Source organism: Scyliorhinus canicula, chromosome 16 (genome assembly GCF_902713615.1).
Source record: "Scyliorhinus canicula chromosome 16, sScyCan1.1, whole genome shotgun sequence".
In the NCBI taxonomy this organism is placed as follows: domain Eukaryota; kingdom Metazoa; phylum Chordata; class Chondrichthyes; order Carcharhiniformes; family Scyliorhinidae; genus Scyliorhinus; species Scyliorhinus canicula.
Genome location: NC_052161.1, coordinates 135174521 through 135196419, shown reverse-complemented (window position 1 = coordinate 135196419; position 21899 = coordinate 135174521). Strand labels below are relative to the sequence as shown.

General features: G+C 47.9%; 1 protein-coding gene across 5 annotated transcripts in view; it reads left to right on the top strand.

Moving 5' to 3' along the window:
- Positions 1 to 21899, top strand: part of samd11 (sterile alpha motif domain containing 11) — a 287378-nt gene that overhangs the window by 165415 nt on the left and 100064 nt on the right. For 4 of the 5 annotated variants that reach the window (XM_038773648.1, XM_038773651.1, XM_038773652.1 and 1 more), the window contains one exon: positions 15092 to 15181. In XM_038773648.1, coding sequence (XP_038629576.1) covers positions 15092 to 15181 — 90 coding nt within the window. The remainder of the gene's footprint in view (positions 1 to 15091; positions 15182 to 21899) is intronic. The other variant, XM_038773650.1, reaches the window with a different exon arrangement.

Here is a 21899-nt window from a genome sequence, read left to right as displayed (position 1 = left end):
ACGTCCACCAGAGTCTGAGATTACATTTAAGGGGGGGAACTATGTTTTGTTACCTCACGGTAGCATGGTGGTTAGCATCAATGCTTCACAGCTCCAGGGTCCCAGGTTCGATTCCCGGCTGGGTCACTGTCTGTGTGGAGTCTGCACGTCCTCCCTGTGTGTGCGTGGGTTTCCTCCGGGTGCTCCGGTTTCCTCCCACAGTCCAAAGATGTGCGGGTTAGGTGGATTGGCCATGCTAAATTGCCCGTAGTGTAAGGTTAATGGGGGGATTGTTGGGTTACGGGTATACGGGTTACGTGGGTTTAAAGTAGGGTGATCATTGTTCGGCACAACATTGAGGGCCGAAGGGCCTGTTCTGTGCTGTACTGTTCTATGTTCTATGTTCTATGTTCTAAAATGATCCTCAGAACAATCATCACAATCCCAAACCAATGGAACACAACTAAACTGTGCGATAAACTTTGAACTAAATAAAACCATGCATGAAATCCTAAGTTTGTCATTCTGAACAAGATGGGCAGCAGGTATTCTATCTTGTACGACATCGGGTGACTAACCAACCTTGTTACTGGGGGATATCCCGACATATGAGCTACATTATATCATACGCCATTGGAACTTAGCTTGTTCTAACGTCGCAGCAAGAGCTCCAGTGCAAACAAACAGTCAAATATGCCCTTTATTTTGAGCATATGAAATGGCCTGTCCAGGTTTTCAAACATTGGGGGTGGGATTCTCTATAAAATGGGGCTATGTCCCCACGCCGGCGTGAAAACCGGTGCCAACGACTCCGACATCAACGGCCCCCGAAAGTGAGGAATTCGCACCTTTCTAGGGGGCTAGGTTGCCGCCGGAGTGGTCCCCGCAGCTCCAGCCGGCCGGGAACGGCCCGCGTAAGTCCGTGCATGCACGGAACAGCTGGCGTATTTCCGCGCATGTGCAGAACGGCTGGTGTATTGCCGCGCATGCGCAGAACGGCTGGTGTATTTCCGCGCATGTGCGGGGGTTCCCTTCTCTGCGCCAGCCCCCCGGGCCGGCGGGACTGGACCACTCGGCCCAATCGGGGCCTGGAGAATCGCCGGGGGGGGGGGGGGGGCGTGGCAGCGATCCTGCTGCCGCCCGGAAAACGGTGCCGGAGAATGGGGAAGCTGGCTCCGGGTTGGAGAATCCCAAAATCAAAACCACAAACTTAGTAAGCCTGTCAAGGATTAAGTATGTGCTGCGAAGGAAAGAGAATGCTTCTTCTGGCATGTCAGAGAAGTGATGATCTCTGTTAAATGTGATGCGGAGGCCGGCAGGGTGAATCAGCCCCAAGCTAATTCCTTCCTTGTGCAGCGTGGTCTTGATGTTGTTGAATGCTGCACGCCTCCTTGCCAAGTTTGCACTCATGTCTCGGTAGATCCTGATTGAGTGGCCCTGGTATGTAATATCATGGCGTTCCTTTACTCAGTGAGAAATGAGCTCCTTATCTTTGTAGTGATGGAACTGGATCACTGGACAATGGCGAGGATGTGGCTGAAGTGTACCTTGGGCTCAGTCTAGCTCCCGGGGGGGGGGGGGGGGGGGGGGACGGACGGTTTCGGGAATGTACTTTAACCCACCGCCTTTTTGAATAATTCCGACATAATCGGTGTTGGGTCTCAGCCTTCGGTCCCTTCTGGTAGACCAAAAATGTGTAGGTTTTGTTGTCTTGACTGGTTTTCCAGGTCATTGTCTTTGCCCTGCAGCAGCACGCTCTCCTTAATCGCCGCAGCCAGCCTGGAATCCAGCTTACTGACAATGTCGCTGTGGCCCAAAAGGTCCGTCACGATGTTGGCAAGGGGGCTGGTGTGGAAGTTGCAGATAAATGGTGTCAAGGGAAGACCGAATTCGACCCAACGATTCATCCAATGAATTTTCGGCTTCTGAGCCAAACTTGATCGGCATTTGCCGAGCTCAGTGACCAGAATTTCGCTCAAAGTTTTGGTCGTTAGAAGCGAAGGGCGAGCCGGTCGCCATTTTACTTGTAGCCATCTTGACAGGAGTACCTTTATCATTTAATATCTTCCGGCCTGTATGCTTTAAATTCTTGGACGTATCTGAAATTAATTTTCACGGCGGTAAATGAGAATATACCGGCGCATTAAGAACTTGTAAAAACAATCGTCAGGTGTAACACCCCTTCATCGGGCAACCAGATGTCCTCTGTCCTGTCCATTCATTTCAATGGAACGAAGATCAGGTTGGCTTTGTAAAGAACATGCAATCTACTCCGCTGGATCACAAAAGCCTGCCCCATGAAGTTCAGAGCCCCTTCAGGAAAACCTGAAACCTATTATGCTTGTGTTTTTCAGAGGTCAAGTTGAAAGCTCATTTTCCAAGGTGCCAAATCTGACTTGGCCAATCAACTTTGTAATTGATAGAATTTACAGTGCTGAAGGAGGCCATTTGGCCCATTGAAACTGCACCAGTCCTTGGAGAGTGCACCCTACTTTAGCCCATGCCTCCACCTCATCCCAGTAACCCCACCCAACCCTTTGGCACTAAGGGGCAATTTATCATGGCCAGTCCACCAAAGCTGCACATCTTTGGACTGTGGGAGGGAACCGGAGCACCCGGAGGAAAATCACGCAGACACGGGGAGAACGTGCAAACTTCCACACACACACAGTCACTTGACAACATCTGAGCAGGAAGATAATTCGATGAATGTCCGTGAACATGTACGGATTTCCTCAGTGTGAAGTTGCTAATCGGAAGTCAGTCACTTTGGGTGGCAACCCCCATTATGGTTTGCGACCTTCTTCACTTGTGATTTTTGATAACAGAAAACACAAACTTGTTTGTTTTTATTATAATGTGCAATCCATTCAGTGTGCCTCTCTTGAATCAGTGTATAGTGAGACCCATTTGCCTTCTGACATGACGCGATGTTGTATGAACATGGTGCTTGTTGTAAAACAGTGACCACCATCGATTGTTGGTATTTCTAATTGTCTGAATTATGGATGCTTTTAAATGGAACAAAAGCTCATTAACATGGATTTGATTTATAATTGTTGGAAGAAACTTCACCAAACTGTTAATATTCATAATTATGGCTATTGGAACACTCATGCAAATTGGTAGGGTTTTGACTGACAATAAAGATTTGCCTACTTTACAATAGGTTTAAAGGTCACACCAATATTCCATTATTGACTCTATTAATTTAGTTTAGATGATGGAAAGAAAGTATGAAATGAATTGGGGGAATAAAAATCAATTTTTTGCAGCTTGTGGAGTAGTCTGTGGCTTTGTTATGACATGAATCATTCGATTTCCCAAATCCGGAGGCACAGTTTCTGGGAAGCGGATGTGAGAGGGAGCTGCCAATTCAGGCACTCGAGTATAGACAGTGATAATGCCAGTGTGGTTTCCTGGCCACAAGGGGCACCTCGATGGGAAAGGGGCACCTCGATGGGAAAGGGGCACCTCGATGGGAAAGGGCATCATTAAGTTTGAGAGGGAGGACTTTGAAGATGACTCGGGCAGCGGCGGAATGGGCAAAACTGCCTTCGCTTACAGCCTTGGGATTGGATCACCTGCAAGCAGACAGCTAGCCCGTCTGGACAGAAGATTTAACTGCGGCTTTGTGGTCTGGATCTTGAGACTTTCCCGCCTCCAATGGGGTGGTTCTCTCTCAGACTGTGTTTAATCAGGGGCGGGTGGGGGTGGTGGGGGGGGGGGGGGGGGGGGGGGGGGGGGGGGGAAGAGTTTGAAATGAAGCTCAGCCGTTCCTTATCCCCTCAGAAGCAACTGGTGCATCTGTGCCGATCAATACACGTTTAATGAGGAAGCATTATAATCACTTGACGTCGTTGAATCTGAAAAGATGCAAGTGGGAAGCATTTGTGTGTTTTAACATGTTTAAATAAAAAGGGGCCGCATTTTCCGATAACCCCCACTGTTTGCTCAGGGTAGGACGGCGGCGCAGTGGTTAGCACTGCTGCCTCAGGCGTCGCGGACACGGGTTCGATCCCGGTCCCGGGTCACTGTTCTGTGTGGAGTTTGCACATTCTTCCCGTGTCTGCGTGGGTTTCGCCCCCAGAACCCAAAAGATGTGCAGGTTCGGTGGATTGGCCGAGCTAAATTGCCCCCTAATTGCAAGAAAAATAATTGGGTACTCTAAATTTATTTAATTTAAAAAAAAACCTGCTTTGTCCTGACCTGCTTTATTGATGAATGCTTTGTTGTGCCTCATTTAGGAGTCGCGTGCTGTCTTCTGCCCTTCGCGCCCCCCCCCCCCCCCCCCCCCCCCCCAACCAATCGTATGCTTTTGGGAAAACAAAACTCAAAAACCTGGAGACCATTATAATGCTCTCCCATCTCCTGGAGGAAGTCGCGAACCAATCAATGGCAGCCTTTCAGACCAGCAGGACCGGGCAAACATTAGATCAATAAGTTATTAGCACCATTCTGTCAGCTGTAATGTTGAGATTGATCACAAGGAGGGCTTGTGCATTCTGCCTGGCACATCCCCAGCCTGATAAAGATGACAGATTAAGGAACTCAGGAAAGGGAATTAAGGAGTCTGGCTGTCAAAGCTGTCACTGGCTGCACATTAGTGCTGATTTTTTTTCTCTCTCTCTCTCTCTCGCGAGCTGGGGCGAGCTGAACGAATGCAGGCAGACTTTAAATGGTGCTAAGGTTAGCTATCACCGGGCCAGAAATGAGCTCCCCTCCGTGTTTATGCCTGTTTTCTGCAGGATAAAAACCCAGCTTGATCAAAGGTGGATCCAGGCACAGGTTGCAAGCCATTAAATTATTCGTTGTGCATTTTTGGGGGAAACGTCAGCGAATATTTATCGGCTGTGCTTTGAAAAGTGGCCAAATGGAGGTTGATAAAATATTTTGTGCTGGTCATCTGCCAGCTTGTTAACGCTTCCCCCGGCTAATCTCAATTTAGTGTTTACACTTCTCTTTCTGTAGAAGGTTTGTTTTGACGGGGGCAAGGAAAACTCCACTGCGGCCCCGGGGCTTTACCCGACTGCATGGCCTTCAGACCCTCCACTATCTCTTCCAACCCGATCGGGGCCCCCAGCCCTTCTAGCAGCTGCCCGTCCACCTTTGGGAAATTCAGCCCTTCCCAAGAAGTGCCTCATCCTCTCCAGGCCCGTAGGAGGTTCCGACCGATACAGCCTACTGCAGAAATCCCTAAATGCCTTATTCACCCCCACTGAATCTCCAACCAGGTTACCATCTCCGTCATTTACTGTCCCTATCTCCCTGGCTGCCTCCCTCTTTCTGAGCCGCTGTGCAAGCATTCTGTTGGCCTTCTCTCCATGCTCACAGATCGCCCCCCTTGCCTTTCTCAGCGGCTCCACCGCCCTCCCTGTGGTTAACAAGCTGAACTCCGCCTGTAGCCTCCGCCATTCCCTTAAAAGCCCTGCCTCTGGGGTCTCCGCATACCTCCTATCGATCTGTAGTATCTCCTTTATCAGTCGGTCCGTCTCTGCCCTGCCCACCTTCTCCCTATGGGCCCGTATCGAAATCAGCTCCCCTCTGACCACCGCCTTCAGTGTTTCCCAGACACCGCTGCTGAAATTTCCCCTGTGTCGTTGGCCTGCAGGTAGTTCTGATTACATTTCCTCAGCCGCTTGCACACCCCTTCGTCAGCCAAAAGTCCCACATCTAACCTCCAGTGCGGGCGCTGGTTACTGGCGCAGGTCAACCCAGTGCGGAGCATGGTCTGTGATTGTGATCGCCGAGTACCCCGTGTCCACCACCCCTGCCAGTAAGGCCCTGCTCAAAATGGAAGAAATCGATCCGGGAGTTGACTTTATGCACTTGTGAGTAGAATGAGAACTCCTTCACCCTCGGCTGCCCAAACCCCCCCCCCCAGCATCCTCTTTATAAACTCCACCTCATCCCAATTTGGCGCCTGCACATTTACTAATACCACCTGCACCCCCTCCAGTTTCCCACTGACCATAATGTACCGACCTCCCACATCCAAAACTATTCTACCCGCCTCAAACACCACCCGCTATTGATCAGGATCGCGACCCCTCTAGTCTTTGAATCCAGTCCCGAGTGAAAGACCTGACTGACCCAGCCTTTCCTCAATCTAATCTGGTCAGTTACTCTAAGGTGCGTCTCCTGCAACATTACCACATCCGCCTTCAGCCCCCTAAGATGCGTGAACACGCGTGCCCTCTTGACCGGCCCATTTAATCCTCGAACATTCCAGGTGATCAGCCTAGTTGGGGGGCTCATTGCCCCCCTCCCTTCGCCGATCAGCCATCCCCTTTATTGGGCCCGCCTGCAGCCCATGCTCCGCACCTCCACCTGTCCATCCCCAGGCAGCCCCCGACCTCCTATGTCCCTTAGCTCAAGTCCCTCCCTCGTCAGCAGAACATTTACCCCCCCCCCCCGCCAGTCACACACTCTGTAACCCAACCCCTTTGATAAACTGAATATATGCACACTCCCCCACTGCGCTTCCGTGAACTAGCGAACCAACTAGCTTGGTGGCCCCCATCCTTGGTGCCGGATAGTTTCCCACCTATTGTTCCCTCCCCACCCTCCCCCCTGCTCATACAAACATACTCCAACATCAAACAATCCCCACACAATTGCCTGACAGAAAAACACCAAAATCTAAACAAGCACACCTCCATCCCCCAACAGTGGAAATGAGACCCTTAACTCTCTCAGCTCTGCTGCTGGTCGCAAATCAATGCAAAAGGCATCACAGCTTCCACAAAACAAAAAACTTTTTTTTTAAAGAACAGAGAAACAAAATGGAAAAAAAAAACATGAACGTTGCAGCAAAGTTCAAAAGTTCTCAGTCCACCACCAGCCCTTTCCTTTTCATGAAGTCCAGCGCATCCTCAGGCGACTCGAAATAAAACTGCTGTTCCTCGTGCGTGACCCAGAGACGGGCCAGATATAACCATCCATACTTCACCTTTTTCTTAAAAAGGATCGACCTAATCTGGTTGAAGCCTGCTCTTCTCCTGGCCACCTCCACACTCGGGTCTTAGTAGACCCGCAGGATGCTGTTGTCCCACTTACAGCTCCGTGTCTGCTTGGCCCACTGTAGAATGTGCTCCATATCCAAGTACCTGTGGAATCTCACCATCATTGCCCTCGGGGGGGGGGGGGGGGTTTCCCATTCGTGGCTTCCTCGCGAGTGCTCTGTGAGCCCTGTCCACCTCCAAGGGTCGGGAGAATGCCCCTCCCCCAGTAGCTTCTCAAACAGATCTGCGATGTATGCCCCTGCGTCCGCTCGGACCCCTCCGGGAGCCCAACTATTCTCAAGTTCTGCCGGCGGGACCTATTCTCTAGGTCCTCCACCTTCTCCAGGAGCTTCTTCTGCTGGTCTCTCAGCATCCCCACCTCCAACTCCACCGCAGTTTGATGTTTCTCCTGCTCAGCCAGCACCTTCTCCACCTCCTGGATCGCCCGATCCTGGGTGTCCAATCTAAGCTCCAGCCATTCAATCAACTATTTTATCGGGTCCAAGCAGTCCTGTTTCTGATTCGCCTTCCTGAATAACTTGCATCAGCTGCTCCGTTGACCGCTGGGTCGACAAACCCAGAGGTCCAGTCCTCCGCCATGCTGTCTCCCGCTGCAGCTTCAGCCCAATCCTTCTCTGTCTTTCTGTTTCTGCCTTTATGAGCACTTTAGTCCTTCTCCCCATGCACCAATGTGGGAATTCAGTACACAATTGCCTCTGTCATCAATTTTACAGTTCACGTCCGGTAGGAAATCGGGGGAAAAGGTCCAAAAGTCCAACCCGAGCGGGAGCCACCAAATGTGCGACTTGTTCCTTCATAGCCGCCACCGGAAGTCCCTTTCTCCTAGTGATTTAATTACATGGTGGTTTTAATCATAGAAAAATGTGGGGCTGTATTCCGAAGTCGTCCTACTGGTGGATGCGACACGGCAGCACTCGGAAAACTGTGGGGAATGCCCTCATCACCAATTCCCTGCCTTCCCGATTCCTGTTGCCATGGCAATCTCTCCGGGTGTCTGACTGAGCAACTGGATAGGGATACCAACTCTGTTTGGGCGCATCCCTGGAGGCCTCCTCATATGATGGCTCCAATCACCCCATCCAGTCAAACCATCTTTAGTTCATTGATGGGATGTGAGTGTTGTTGGCGAGACCAGCATTTGTTGCCCTTGAGAACATCTCTTGATGTTTTTGTTAACAAATGAATAGAAGAGCTTGAAGCAATTTATTTTTCAGAAAACACCCCCCTTTTCCTAATGTCCCTGTGATATTTCTTCACCTGTTTTTTGAAATTCATTTACGGGCTGTGGGCATCGCTGGTTAGGCCAGCATTTATTGCCCATCCCTAGTTGCCCTTCAGAAGGTGGTGTGAGTTGCCTTCTTGAACCGCTGCAATCCTTGAGGTGTAGGTACACCCATAGTGCTGTTAGGGAGGGAGTTCCAGGATGTTGCCCCAGCGACAGTGAAGGAACGGCGATATTTCCAAGTCAGGGCAGTGAGTGACTTGAAGGGAAATCTCCAGGTGGTGGGGTTCTCAGGTGTCTCCTGCTCTTGTTCTTCTACATGGTGGTCATGGGTTTGGAAGGTGCTGTCTAAGGAACACTGATGAGTCACTGCAGTGCATCTTGTAGATGGCACACGTGGCTGCCACTGTTCGTCGGTGGTGGAGGGTTTGAATGTTTGTGGAAGGAGGAGCAATCAAGCGGGGCTGCTTTGTCCTGGATGGTGTTGAACTTCTTGAGTGTTGTTGGAGCTGCACTCATCCAGGCAGTGGAGAGTATTCCATTACACTCCTGACTTGTGCCTTGTAGATGGTGGACAGTCAGGAGGTGAGTTACTTGCCTTAGGATTCCTAGCCTTTGACTTGTCCTGGTAGCCACAATATTAATATGGCTAATCCAGTTCAGTTTCTGATCAATGGTATGATGTTGATTGTGGGGGATTCAGCGATGGTAATGCCATTGAATGTCAAGGGGCGGTGGTTAGAATCTCTTTTTTTAAAATTTAGAGTACCTAATTCATTTTTCCCAATTAAGGGGCAATTTAGCGTGGCCTATCCACCTACCCTGCACATCTTTGGGTTGTGGGGATGAAACTGACGCAAACACGGGGAGAATGTGCAAACTCCACACGGACAATGACCCAGAGCCAGGATCGAGCATGGGACCTTGGCGCCATGAGGCATCAGCGCTAACCACTGCGCCACCATGCTGCCCGGTTAGATTCTCTCTTGTAGGGTTGGTCATTGCCTGGCACTTGTGTGGCGCGAATGTGTAACTTGCCACTCGTCAGCCCAAGCCTTGATATTGTCCAGGTCTTGCTGCATTTGGACACGGACTGCTTCATTTCCTGAGGCGTCGCAAATGGTGCTGAACATTGTGCAACCATCAACTAACATCCCCACTTCTGACCTTATGATGGAAGGGAGGTCACTGATGAAGTTGCTGAAGATGGTTGGGCCTAGGACACTACTCTAAGGAGTTCAGGGTTGTGTCCTTGCCTGCGCCTGTGTCCTGAAGATGAATTCTCAATTCCTTGAAGACTCCAGGGCAATCCTGAAAGGTTGGCAACACGGCAGCCAAATCTGATACAGGCCCCGGGTCTACCTCAGTGAGGACAGGGATCGAACACCGTACTGTTGGCACCACCATAATATTGCTGAGTGGAACTGAGAGCCTTGTTAGAGGAAGAATTATAACCTCTTGATGCCGTTGGATCTGAATAAAGAGAAGTGGGAAGCATTGTGCACGGGTGTGTGCTTTAACATTTTTGAACACAACTAAGTTTGTGTTTATCTGTGTGGGGTCCGGGACAGACACAGAAGCAGCAGGTTTCCCCTTGTCCGGGCTCCACTCTCCTGCTGAATAAACTTATCAGAAATGCATTGGTTTCTCTGGAAGAAACTTAAAGGAATTCAGTAAGTGGCACATTATACAACTTTTTTTTGTGTCTTTAGACTGAACTCACACTGGCATTCATTAATGACTAATTAATGAATGTGTTCTCATTCATTATCATTTAATTAGTACCCCAGGGTAATTAGTAAGGGAAATGGGTCCAATTCCAGAAATTGCTGCTGCCAGTTCCAAGTTGCTATGGTTGGTAAGTGTTAGAGTGTCAGTTTTGCGTGTGCTTATTCTTATTTTAATATCAATTTGGCACGGTCTTATCTCAAAAATCCCGTGAATCTTTCTCACCAGCTTTGGAACCTCAGCCCCTAGCAACAAGGATGGCGAAAGCTGACATTCAGCCAAACTTTATAGTAAGGCTATGTCTTGAGCTGGGTGGCTCAAGCAGGTGACTGCACGGTCCCTGGCCAGGGCGATGCTGGGTTTGATTACAGGTTCGTGCGGAATTAAAAATAGAAACATGCCGGAAATACTCGGCATGTCAGACAGCATCTGTGGAGAGAGAGTCAGAGTTAACCAGTGTGCCAAGAATGACACTAACAACCAATTTAAGATAATTGGTCATGCGTGCTATATTCAAGCGCAGGGATCTGCCCTCTGCAAGGAAAAGGACCATGTCCGGGCATTGCACCATTTTTTGATGTCAGCAAAAGCGTGGGGGAACCATAGTTTCTAATGTCTCCCCCATGGCAAAGCCTCAACCAATCAGCGTTGACTTGCTAACCAATTAGCACCCGTTTGTCGTGCATTATAAATTGTTGCTCCCTTTGAAATTTGGTATTCCTGCATCTGTCCTGATGAATGTGAGACGAAAAGCTTCGACAGCAACCCTATTTCTTCAACGACACTAGAGTTAACGTTTCAGGTCTCTGATCGTTCTGATTGAAAGGTCGCCTGATCTGAAACGTTAAACCTGCCTCTCTTCACAGATGCCGCCTGGGCTGCTAAGTATTTCCAGCATTTTCTGTTTTTATTTCAGATTTCCATCACCCGCAAATGTTTTCTTCTGTACTGAATTAGTTGGTTTCTGTTGGGTTGGCGCTTTGCCAATGCCTGGGCCCCCATATCAGCATCAAAAAAAAATAATCAACCAGTGTTCTCTGCTCCTGATCGCTGTCTGGTGAGTCCCTTGTCGGGGAAGCTCTGGACATCAGGCGCCAGGGATTGGGGGTTGACAGCCGATACTGCTTTGTGGTCAGCTAGCCTACTGATGTTCCTTGTCGAGTGTCACGTGTGAGGCGCTGGCGGACGGCTGGCCACCCAATGGACTTCAGGGAGAAACAGAATTCTTGGGAATCGACTGGGGAGAAAAAAAAAGGAGGCTATTTATTATTCTGCTAAACTAGCTTGCTGCGGAATCCATCGAAAATAAAAGTTGTATCACACTTGTACACCAAGGCCCAAGTGGCTTGCAACGTGCTGAACTACCCGAGTGATATAATGGCAGTAGTATATCATCATAACAGGATCTATCAGCCTAATTCCCTGCAGTGCACCTAATAATGTGGGTCTACCACTCCTTCGGCAGCCCCTGTTAAAATGGCTCCCTGAGCTCAGTGACTAAAAGCCTACTTGTTAAACTCTTGACACCTAATGGGCCCCATATTAAAAACATAATTTACAAAAATGTTCAAACTATAGACGGTGCTTTTAAGTTTTTACTGCAGAGTTATTTATACGGCTCGTCCGCTGTCAAATGGAGCTCTCCATTTGTGACATCAGAAGCCACACGCTTGCTGTCGCTAAATCCTTTTGACACATTTAGTTCAGCTTCTTGAGCTCATGATGTGGAATAGCTCATTGGGGAATGGGGCCAAAACATTGAATTTTGGAAGTGGAATTTTGTGCGTGTCTTGCCACTTCAGTTACTTAAAGTTAGGGGGTTCTGCAAGGGGCCTTGTAGCACGACGAGGCACTTACTTAAACAAACAGTGGGACCTCCGTTACCACGCCCCTTTTCCCCCGCCCCTCCCAATTGTATTTTTAAAAAACTGGCGAGGAAGTGCAAGGGCTTGATTGCTGATGTTATACCTGAGTGCGGGAATGGAAACAAAAATCAGCACAAATAACAAAAGAAATGTGAGGTAGTTTTATGCACTAAAGGAAAGGTATGGGCATAAATGACAGAAATACCTTTTGTATTGAGTTAGTCTCACAGAACTCTTTCCTGTCATAATTTTGGTGAGTAATTGGGCTATTGGATAATGGAGGTTCCACTATAAATTGTAAAATCTTTGCTGTTCTTTCTCTTGGAATATAGTGGGAAATAAATCCCAGCGTCATAATTCTACCTTCAAATTCCTTGCTTTCTTTCCCCGCCCCTTTACTCTGTCCACCTTCTCAGAACATGGCTCTGTGTTGTACAACAGGACAACAAGCAGCAGAAACGTTTGCCAGTCACCGACTCGCCTTGCGTACATGAGGAGTCAGTTCCCCCCACTGCTCGCACCGTCAGCCTAATCCTACGCTATGCCCTTTGGAACTGCGGTGAAAACTGTCCAAACAAATTTCCACATAGGACCCATTTAACCACCTGAGTGGGTGCCCGGGTGGTAGCTCAGTGGTCAGCACTGTCGCTTCACAGCTCCAGGATGCCGGGTTCGATTCCTGGCTTGGGCCAATGTCTGTGCGGAGTTCTCCCCGTGTCTGCGTGGATTTCCTCCGGCCGCTGCGGTTTCCTCCCATAAGTCCCGAAAGACGTGCCTGTTTGGCGAATTCGACATTCCGAATTCTCTCTCAGTGTACCCGAACAGGCGCCGGAATGCAGCGACTAGGGGCTTTTCACAGTAACTTCATTGCAGTCTTAATGTAAGCCTACTTGTGACACTAATAAAGATTATTATTATGAGAGACTATTACTGCCCAGATTGTCAAAAAGTCCGTCAATCATAAAACATTAGGTGGAAGAGTAAGAGCACAGCCCCATTCTGGGAAAAGCAATTTCTCGATAGGGGGTATCAAAGAGCAGGCAATGCAAAACAAAACCCACCGTTAACACAATTAGTAACGATCTGTTCATATCATTGATTACAAGAATATGCAAAATGAGTGTGGGTTTATTCCTGCTGAACATTCTAATTCAATAGCAAACCAATGTGGCCTGGTATGAATTTCAGATTTATGGACAATTCACCGTAGCCGTTGTATACTTTTGGTACCTATAAATTACAGTTGGAAGAGAAGCCTTTCCTCAGAAATTAAGATCCAGAAAATTTAGGCTTGGATAAAACCCTGCTCGTTTCTTTCTGTCGTTTGCATGGCAGCGTTTTAAAAGTATTAAAACCTCTCACAGTATTTGCTCTCGCAAAGCGATTTTATTTTTGCGAGAGGAAGAATAATTTTTTCTCTGCAGATTTCTTAAATGTTCGTGAGTGTGAAGAATTGCTCAAATTTAGAATCCTATTCAGAGGCTAGCCCCGTTCCTGAAAGTCATCTTTTGATTTCCTAAATTGTCGGAAAAACATAACTAAATTGACCCCGTGTCTGCGGCTTTTAATGATGTTACATCCATTTTCTTGCCACTTTGCTAATCTTATATTTCAAATCGTATTAAAGTGCATTGTCCCCGCTTCATGTTACCAGAGTCTTACAGTCGTGAAGTCCTGTTGCGTAAATGTTAATCATATTTTAGTTCAGAAATTATTTCTCTCTCATTTTTGAAGGTTTTTCAGTGCTGGGGTTTTTTTAATTCGAAAGATATCGGAGGTAGGGAATATAGCTTTTATTATTTAACCAATTGTTCTTGACAATATATTTCTGCGTCTACATGTTTGTGCATGCCTGTTTGTGTGTGCATGCATGCACATGTTTTCCTGCCAAGTTTTTTGCCCTCCTCTCTGGTTTTGAGATAAGAACTTGTTCGTTTGCTAAGTGTACACGGAGTTTCCTGGGTTATCGCAGTCATCAGAATTGTGTGTGTTTGGTCCTTTGGCAACCAAGTGGTTGGTTGCCGCTTGTCGGCAGAGGCAGTGAGCATCGGCAGGCTATTGGGCCACGTGTGGCATCGTGGCTGGTTCTCCGCTGCCTTTGCCCAAGCCCCCAAAGCGAACGCACTTCCCAACAAAGGTTAATGGGAATCCTGGCAGATTTATTTCTCCCCTTGTACCACCACTGCCATCACTGGCCTCGGTCTAAGAGCGCTCGAGGACAATTACAATGCCGCCTACTGAGCTGCTCGGTGCTAAGTCAGCACAAGCCAGGGATCGAAGCTGCTGTGTCTTTTCTTTCTCCCAGTGATTGTAACACTTAACTTTGAAGGCGAGCAAGAAGGGCTGGTGTGGATTTAATAAGTGATCTGTAGCATTCTGAATTCATCAGTCAGGAGGAATGAACGCTGCTGTATGTGGCTGACTCCTCAGTTTGCCTAATAAGCACCTGACAGCTGAAAATTTGTTGTTTGAAATGCGCACACTCTGCTGCTTCCTGTTCGTATGCAGCATCATGCTTTCAGTCTCACCAGCGATATTAGGGACATATTGATTTTAAATCTGTTCAGTGTATGCTGTAATTGTATATTAGAAAGTGGCGTCGAGGTTGAGAGAGAGGGAGAGAGAGCCACAGATGCAAGGATTATCCATTGCCACAAAACCCAGAGGGAGGAAAGTGAGGACCTTGGGGGTTCGAAGGGGGAGCTCGAAGGTAGAACTAAAGTAACGGGGACTCACAAAGGGCTTTAGAACAACGAGAGGAGATCTTAGCAACATGAGAAAGGGGGGAGGGGGGGGGAAAGGAAGCAGAATAGAGGAAGGAAATAAGTATGGAAGCTTCTGAAAACAATCTTGAGAACGCGTGGGTAAAATTGGCAGCGTGGGCTATTTGTGAAGACTGACTGGTGCCCCCATTCTGCGTGCGTGTTGTTCAGCCTGTGTTGAAGTATTTTATCCAGACAAATAGCAAACAAGGTCAGTTTTTGTGCGAGCTTCGGTTTCTCTCAGCCTCAGTGATTTAGAGACCTCTGGCGCGAGGGCGCAGGGATTCATTAGCCGAGGAAAGGGGAGAAAAAAAACAAATTTGCAACAGCGGACAAATGATAATGCAGGAAGAGCGAAAAAAATTTTGAAAAGCAAGTAGATTTTGTGATGAATTTTTAAACTATTGATGAACAAACATTGCAAAACGGCAAAGTCCGTATCAAATTAAATCGTGGTCTAAGAGAAAGTATAATGTTCATTCTTTGGTCTCTCTTTGTTTTCCCCCACAGATGACATTTTAGGAAAGAGGAGAGTATGTTCACCCAACAACAATAGTGATTGTCTGGAAATCAAGAGGCAAAGAAGTGAGTCACCAAAGGGTAGGTTTGTAATTTTGAAAAAAATGGGTCATCGAGGAGCAGAATCGTTGTCCTGTACTTTTATTGGGGTAACATTGTAGCATAATTGCCCCCCCCCACAAACCCCCCCCCCCCCCACCTCCATTCGGTCCTCTCATTCCACCCTTTTCACTGCCGAGGGTTAATTGTTGAGTCCACTCCTAGGCCCCAGCTCCATGCTGAAAAATGCCCACAGCTGTGATTGGGGACTCGAGCACATAGACCCGTGCGCCATTCTGACACCGGCAGGAAACCCTGGAGCTGGGGCGTGCTGCCAGCGGGAAAATCTCAATAGCCGGAGAGTTCCGGCCGCTGTTTCTGTCGGTCATTATGGCGAGACGGTTTTATCGTTGTAAATGAGTAGTCAACGCTGTATTTTAAGACGCTAGCTAGTCCTGAGTTTTGTAGTACTGGTCTGATGTTGGACCAGTTTAAATTAGTCTTGTCCTGATATTTAAATCTCTCTGCCCCACAATGATTGGCTGTAACTTAGCTGGATTGTTGGCCATGGAATTCTCCATTGGTGGTAATTGTTAGGAATGGAAATGAACACTTTTAACATAACACAGAACATACAGTGCAGAAGAAGGCCATTTGGCCCATCGAGTCTGCACCGACCCACTTAAGCCCTCACTTCCACTCTAACCCCATAACCCAATAACCCCTCCTAACCTTTTTGGTCACTTATTTGTGTCTGTGTAACGGGCTTCTGCTCTGAACTGGTGGAAACTTGGTCCCTTTTTCTTTGTTAAATTAATGAGTCGATTGTTATGAACAACTGGAGCAGTGACCAAACAGATCATCGGAGTAGTACCGTGCTCAGAACTTTACATAAATGGAGGAACATAGAACAAATGGCCCTGTGAGCCTGCTCTGTCATTCAGTACAATCTTGGTTGATCTGACCTCCACTCCCTCTCACATCCCTTATCTCTTGATTCGCCGAAAGACCAAACCTCCGTCTATCTCAACCGTAAATATATTGAAAAATTGGGCATCCCCAGCCATCCAAGTTAGAGAATTCCACTGATTCACAAGCCTCTGAGTGAAGAAATGTCTCCTCATCTCAGTCCTAAATGATTGACCGTTGTCCTGAGACTCAGATTCCCCAGCCAGGGGACACGACGTCTCAGTGCCGACCTTGTTAATCTGCTTCAGAATCTGGTATGTTTCAATGATACACACCGCTCGTTCCTCTAAACCCCAGAGAGGAAAGGCCCAATTGAGACAACCTCTCATCCCAGGGACCAGTCAAGTGAACCTTCCCCGTACCACCTCCACCGCAAGTATATCCTTCCTCAAATATGGGGAGCAAATAAAAACCATTGCCGGTTTCTTTGTCTCTTCGCTTTGTTTTTTTCTCTGACACCCTGATCACAACAGTGTTGTTCACCCATGGCCTTAGAACCTGCCGAGAACAAAGGTCACCATTGGTGGTGCAAGAATGGGTATCTTGGTGATTTTGGTGTGCAGGAACCTTAGAACAGAGGGGGGCGGATTAGAGAAATGAGTGAGGATTCCCACGTTTTTAAAATAAACTTGTGCAAGCTCGCTTGAGAACAAAATACTGAGCCATTGACTGAATTTCAGAATGTTGCTCAGTGACCATCAGCCAGAAAGTGTAGTTGTTGTCTTGCTTCGGAACATTTTCAAAGGATCTGGCACCAAACTCCCAATGTGTAGTGCCTGACTGCAAACAATAGAGGAAAGCAATACTGGAGCAAGAAAGGAAGCCAACTGGAAGAGTTCAGTCCACAGGGTATCAGACAAGTGGAATAAATGACCAGGGAAGGCAGGCGAAGTAAACGGTACAAGTGGATTCAAGAAGCAAGTTGATGTGTTTCTGGGGATTGAGAGGTATGGTGAGAAGTCACATAAATAGTAGCGCTGTCCTCCAATGGCCTCGCCTCTTCCCAGTTAATTGTACATATAAAATATACGATAATGGAGTCTTGGAGGCGAAATGCTGGATTGATTTACAGGAAAATAAACATTCAATGTTAAGTAGAGGATATGAAGAAATAAAGTGAGACCAAACTGGTCTTCATTATCTCTAATTCTCTTGCCACATTGTAATATGATGTTGTTTATTGTGAGGATATTGATCCGCTTGCCATGCTGGCTGCTCCTTTGGTAAAGGTAGCCAGCCAGCCAGCACGGTTCTAGGTTGGTTTACCTTGAAGGTCTGTTGTGGAGGGATGAGGGTGGAGTTGAAGGCAACGGTGAGCCCTTTCAGCCGGGTGGGGGCCGAACTGGGTCCAAATCCACCAGAACTCAGGAGGGTTTGACAATGAGGGGTGAGGCGAGGTAGTGGGTGGGGGGATCTCAATAGCCGGAGAGTTCCAGCCGCTGTTCCGGTCGGTCATTATAGCGAGACGTTTTTATCATTGTAAATGAGTAGTCAACGCTGTATTTAAAGACGCTAACTAGTCCTGAGTTTGTAGTACTGGTCTGATGTTGGACCAGTTTAAAGTCGTCACTTTCTTCACTTGAGCGTTGCGGACAGTTGGAACTTCCTACCACACAGGGTTGTGGAGGCTCCATCGATGGGTACATTTAAAACTGGAGATAGGCAGATTTTTTAATCTCTCTGGGGATCAAGGGACATGGGGTACGGTGGGAATGTGGAATTCAGGCAGATCAGCCATGATTGTATCGAATGGTGGGGTGGGCCTGAGGGGTAAATATATCTGATACAGATCCGTATGATACTGGTGGTTCTTATTTGTTATGATCTGCTCCCAGTCCTTTATCACTAACTATCGCTGAAGAGTTCTGTAGAATCCAACGGGTGAGAAATACCCATAGGACGCACAGTAGGATACAAAGAAAGAGATTTGTTAAGGTGGACTACTAGCTCCCAGGCCCAAAGTGTCAACCTCCCTAACCTGCACCCAGACTGGGGATTTTATCCTGTGGAGCCTTCCCTGTTAAGGAGGAAGCTCTGCCCCCATTTACTGGGAGGGTTCATACTCGTTATGAGTTAATGGGAATCGGATGGTGCACACTCCCTTAACTCCCCAGAAGGTCATAACAAGTACGTGCTTGGATTTTGGGTGAACATAAGATCGGGCTTGGTTGAGATGCTTCTCCAGGTTGAAAAGCTCACTGGCGTTTGCGATCAATGTTGCTACAGAAAAACTGGCCACATGAATGAGATGCTGGACAGAAACCAATATCCTGTAGACCCGTACCACAGTGTGAGTCACTGCCTGGGGTAGAAAAATAACAAGTTCTCTTATTTCTGCCTGGTTTAGCCTGCTGGCATGGCAACCTTTTAGCGGCCACCCATGTTGAAAGGCATGAATTTTATTTCGTACCCAGCCATTGGCATATTCTCAAAATGGGTCCGTTTGCTTCACAGCTTTTAGGAGGGAAACTGAGTTTGCAGCATTTAACTATCCAATGCGTTCCTGAAGATAATTAGGTGTATGCGGTTTCAGGAATAGGGCAGGTTCTAGTTATAGATGCCTGTCCTACACCCGCTTTGGGCTTACTTCAGTGGGGTGTAAAATTAGGCCGGACGTAAGTAAAATGTGTTTGGCCTAAGCTCACTTTGTGGGGTGGGTTGGGGGGGGGGGGGGGTCATTTAGGTGCAATAACCCCCTTACTGATCCTTGAAGAATGTATTTCTTGTGCATCGAGGATGGAGACGAAGAGGTGGCAGTAAAGTAGCGAAAGTGATTTTCAGAGCCACTGAGCTCTGGAGTGGGGAGAGGTTAAATTCCAATTTTATTACAGACGGATGTGGGATTTTCGCCACGATTTCAGGGATTGAATGCGGTAGCTTTGCCTGTTTGTTCTGTGTAACCATGTAGTGGCCGTGGCGATTTTATTGCATTAATATCAGAGATTAGCCAGTTCCGGACTGTGTGGTAGCTGCTGGTATAACAGTGAAATGCTGAAAAGAATGTGAGCGTTGCAACAATTCCATTGCCTGAATTCCCAACACCAGGGTCAGAATTGTAGCCGTTTCATCCCGTTTTCCTCAGTTGGAATTTCTCCCTGATCCTTTACAACAACGGCGACGCGAACCACCTGCATTTATACGGCACCTCTAACATCGGGTGGAATTCTCCCAAAAAGTTATTTAGGCCGGGGATTCTCTGTTGCGAGTCCGTCCCGCTTTTGCTGTTAATGAGGACAGGGAATTTGGGGCTCAGGTAAACCTCCCATTCACGGCAGCGGGACTGGAGAATCCCACTGCTCTGAACAGATGGAGAATCCCGCCCTAAATGTAATTTTGGGCGGGAAACCTGTGAGAACCCCCCGTTGACTGTTCTGGCGTGATTCCCATTTCAATTCCCCCCCCCCCCCCACTTCGATCCGGCATCAGCCCCCCCCCCCCCCCTCCCCCCAGTAGTCAAATAGTTGGCACAGACCCCGCCACTCCCTTTTTAGGTCACCAAATGTATCGCCCTTGTGGCCAAGTCCCCTTTCAGATTACGCCCCCTGGCACCGTGATGGCAGATGAAGGCCAGGAAATGCTTCAACAGGTCTGAGCATATATGATATGCTAGCCTGGTTCACACCCAGAGAGGGCGTGAGCAGAGTGTGTCCAGTGCCACGACCTGGGAGCATCACCCTCCTTTTAGGCACCCAGTGCGAACCCTGTTTCGGAGCCCTCCTGCTATTCTCCTGGCATAGAGGGATGTGCGGCGGGCACAATGCGGGCGGAGAATCGCCCCCACAGTTAAACATCCCAAACTGCTTTACAGGAGCAAAGTTAAACAAAATTTGAGACTGAGCCACCTAAGAGGATATTAGGATGGGTGACCAGGTGCTGGGCCAGAAAGCTAGGTCAGATACCCCTCCCACTCAGGCTTTGCCGTCTTCCAGACCCCTCCATCAGGCAGAAGGTACAGAAGTCTGAAGACCCGCACATCCAGACATAGGAACAGCTTCTTCCCCACAGCTACAAGACTCCTCAACGACTCTCCCTTGGACTGATCTGTTCCCTGTAGGAACATTATTCATGTTGCCCTATGCTGCTCTTGTTTGGCCCCTTGTTCCGCACTGTAATCAATCACTATTTGTTGATCCACCACTGTCAATGTACTCTGTCAATTATTCTTTTGTCTACTGTGTACGCACTGTGTACGTTCCCTTGGCCGCAGGAAAATACTTATCACTGTACTTCGGTAATTGTGACAATAAATATCAATCAACTAATCAATGAAAAAAAGGGCCTTAAATTAGGAATGCAAGGTACAGAGGCAGAACGATTTGGAGGCGGAGTTCCAGAGCTTGGGGCCTTAGCAATTAAAAGCAGAGTCATCATTGATGTGCAGATATAATTTAGGATGCATGGGAAGCCCAAATTGAAGGAACACACATATCATTGAGAGTTATAGGGCTGGAGGAGGTTATAGGATTGGGCAAGAGGCTCTTGAAAACACCCTGTCTACTCTAACCCCATTTTCCAGCACTCGCTGGACCGGGATCCAGCGGTTGGAATGGTCAAGTTTAGAGGAAACAGGAGTATGAATGGAGACTGCTGAGCTGAGTATTAAATGTTTTGGGAGCATCGCCACTCCATGGGAGGGCAAACGGCCTTGCCAGGCACTGTGGGTAAGTTAGCCATTGACCAATCACCCCAACATCATTGGCAGCAACAGCGGGAACACCGTGTCCCAAGCAGCCCAGCCCAGCCAGAAAGAAGAGGCTGTGCTCTCGCTGGTAGAATTAATAATGGGCGGGAAAACAGCCAACGCAGGATATTTGTATTAACATTTTTTTTTTAATTTGTTCATGGGACATGGGCATTGCAGGCTGGGCCAGCATTTATTGCCCATCACTAATTGCCCTTGAGGGGGCAGTTAAGAGTCACACCACATTGCTGTGGGTCTGGAGTCACATGTAGGCCAGACCTTTTTCCTTCCTCAATGGACATTAGTGAACCAGGTGGGTTTTTGCGACAATTGACAATGGTTTCATGGTCAACATTAGATTTTTGATTCCAGATTTTTATTGAATTCAATTTCACCATCTGCAGTGGCGGGATTTGAACCTGGGTCCCCAGATTATTACTCTGGGTCTGTGGTTAACTAGTCCAGTGACTATACCACTACGCCACCGCCTCCCCATGCATGCATGATGAGGGGGAGAGACGGGGCTCGAGATAGGGTCACTTCAGGCTTGGTTTACTCATGAGTTCCAAAACTAGAAGTGTGTTCTAGACCTGATTCATCCCACACTAGATTGTACATTTTTTTTTCCTGGTTTAGCTCGGTTAGCTGGATAGCTGGTTTGTGATGTGGAGCAAGGCCAGCTGCGTGGGTTCAATTCCCGTACTGGTAGAGGTTATTCATGAAGGCCCCTTTGTGGGTGACCTTTCTCCTTCCCAAAGACGTGGCTCATTTTTTTATCCCGCCTTCTCAACATTGCTCCTTGCCTGAGGTGTGGTGACCCTCAGGTTAAATCACCACTAGTCAGCTCTACCCCCTCAAAGGGGAAAGAAGCCTCTGGTCATCTGTGACTATGGCGACTTTCCTCTACATTTTTGCAATTAGATTACAACTGTTTGAAGAATTTTGTTCATAAAACTATTTATCCACTGCAGCCGGTGATTGTTGCAATTGAAGTATTGGGAGTTTCTTTGGGAATAATTAGCTGTCCTATGATTTGTTTGCATGCGCTGAGATTACATGGCAGAATAAATAAATATACTACTGCTGATAAATTCACTGAGTGCCATGTAT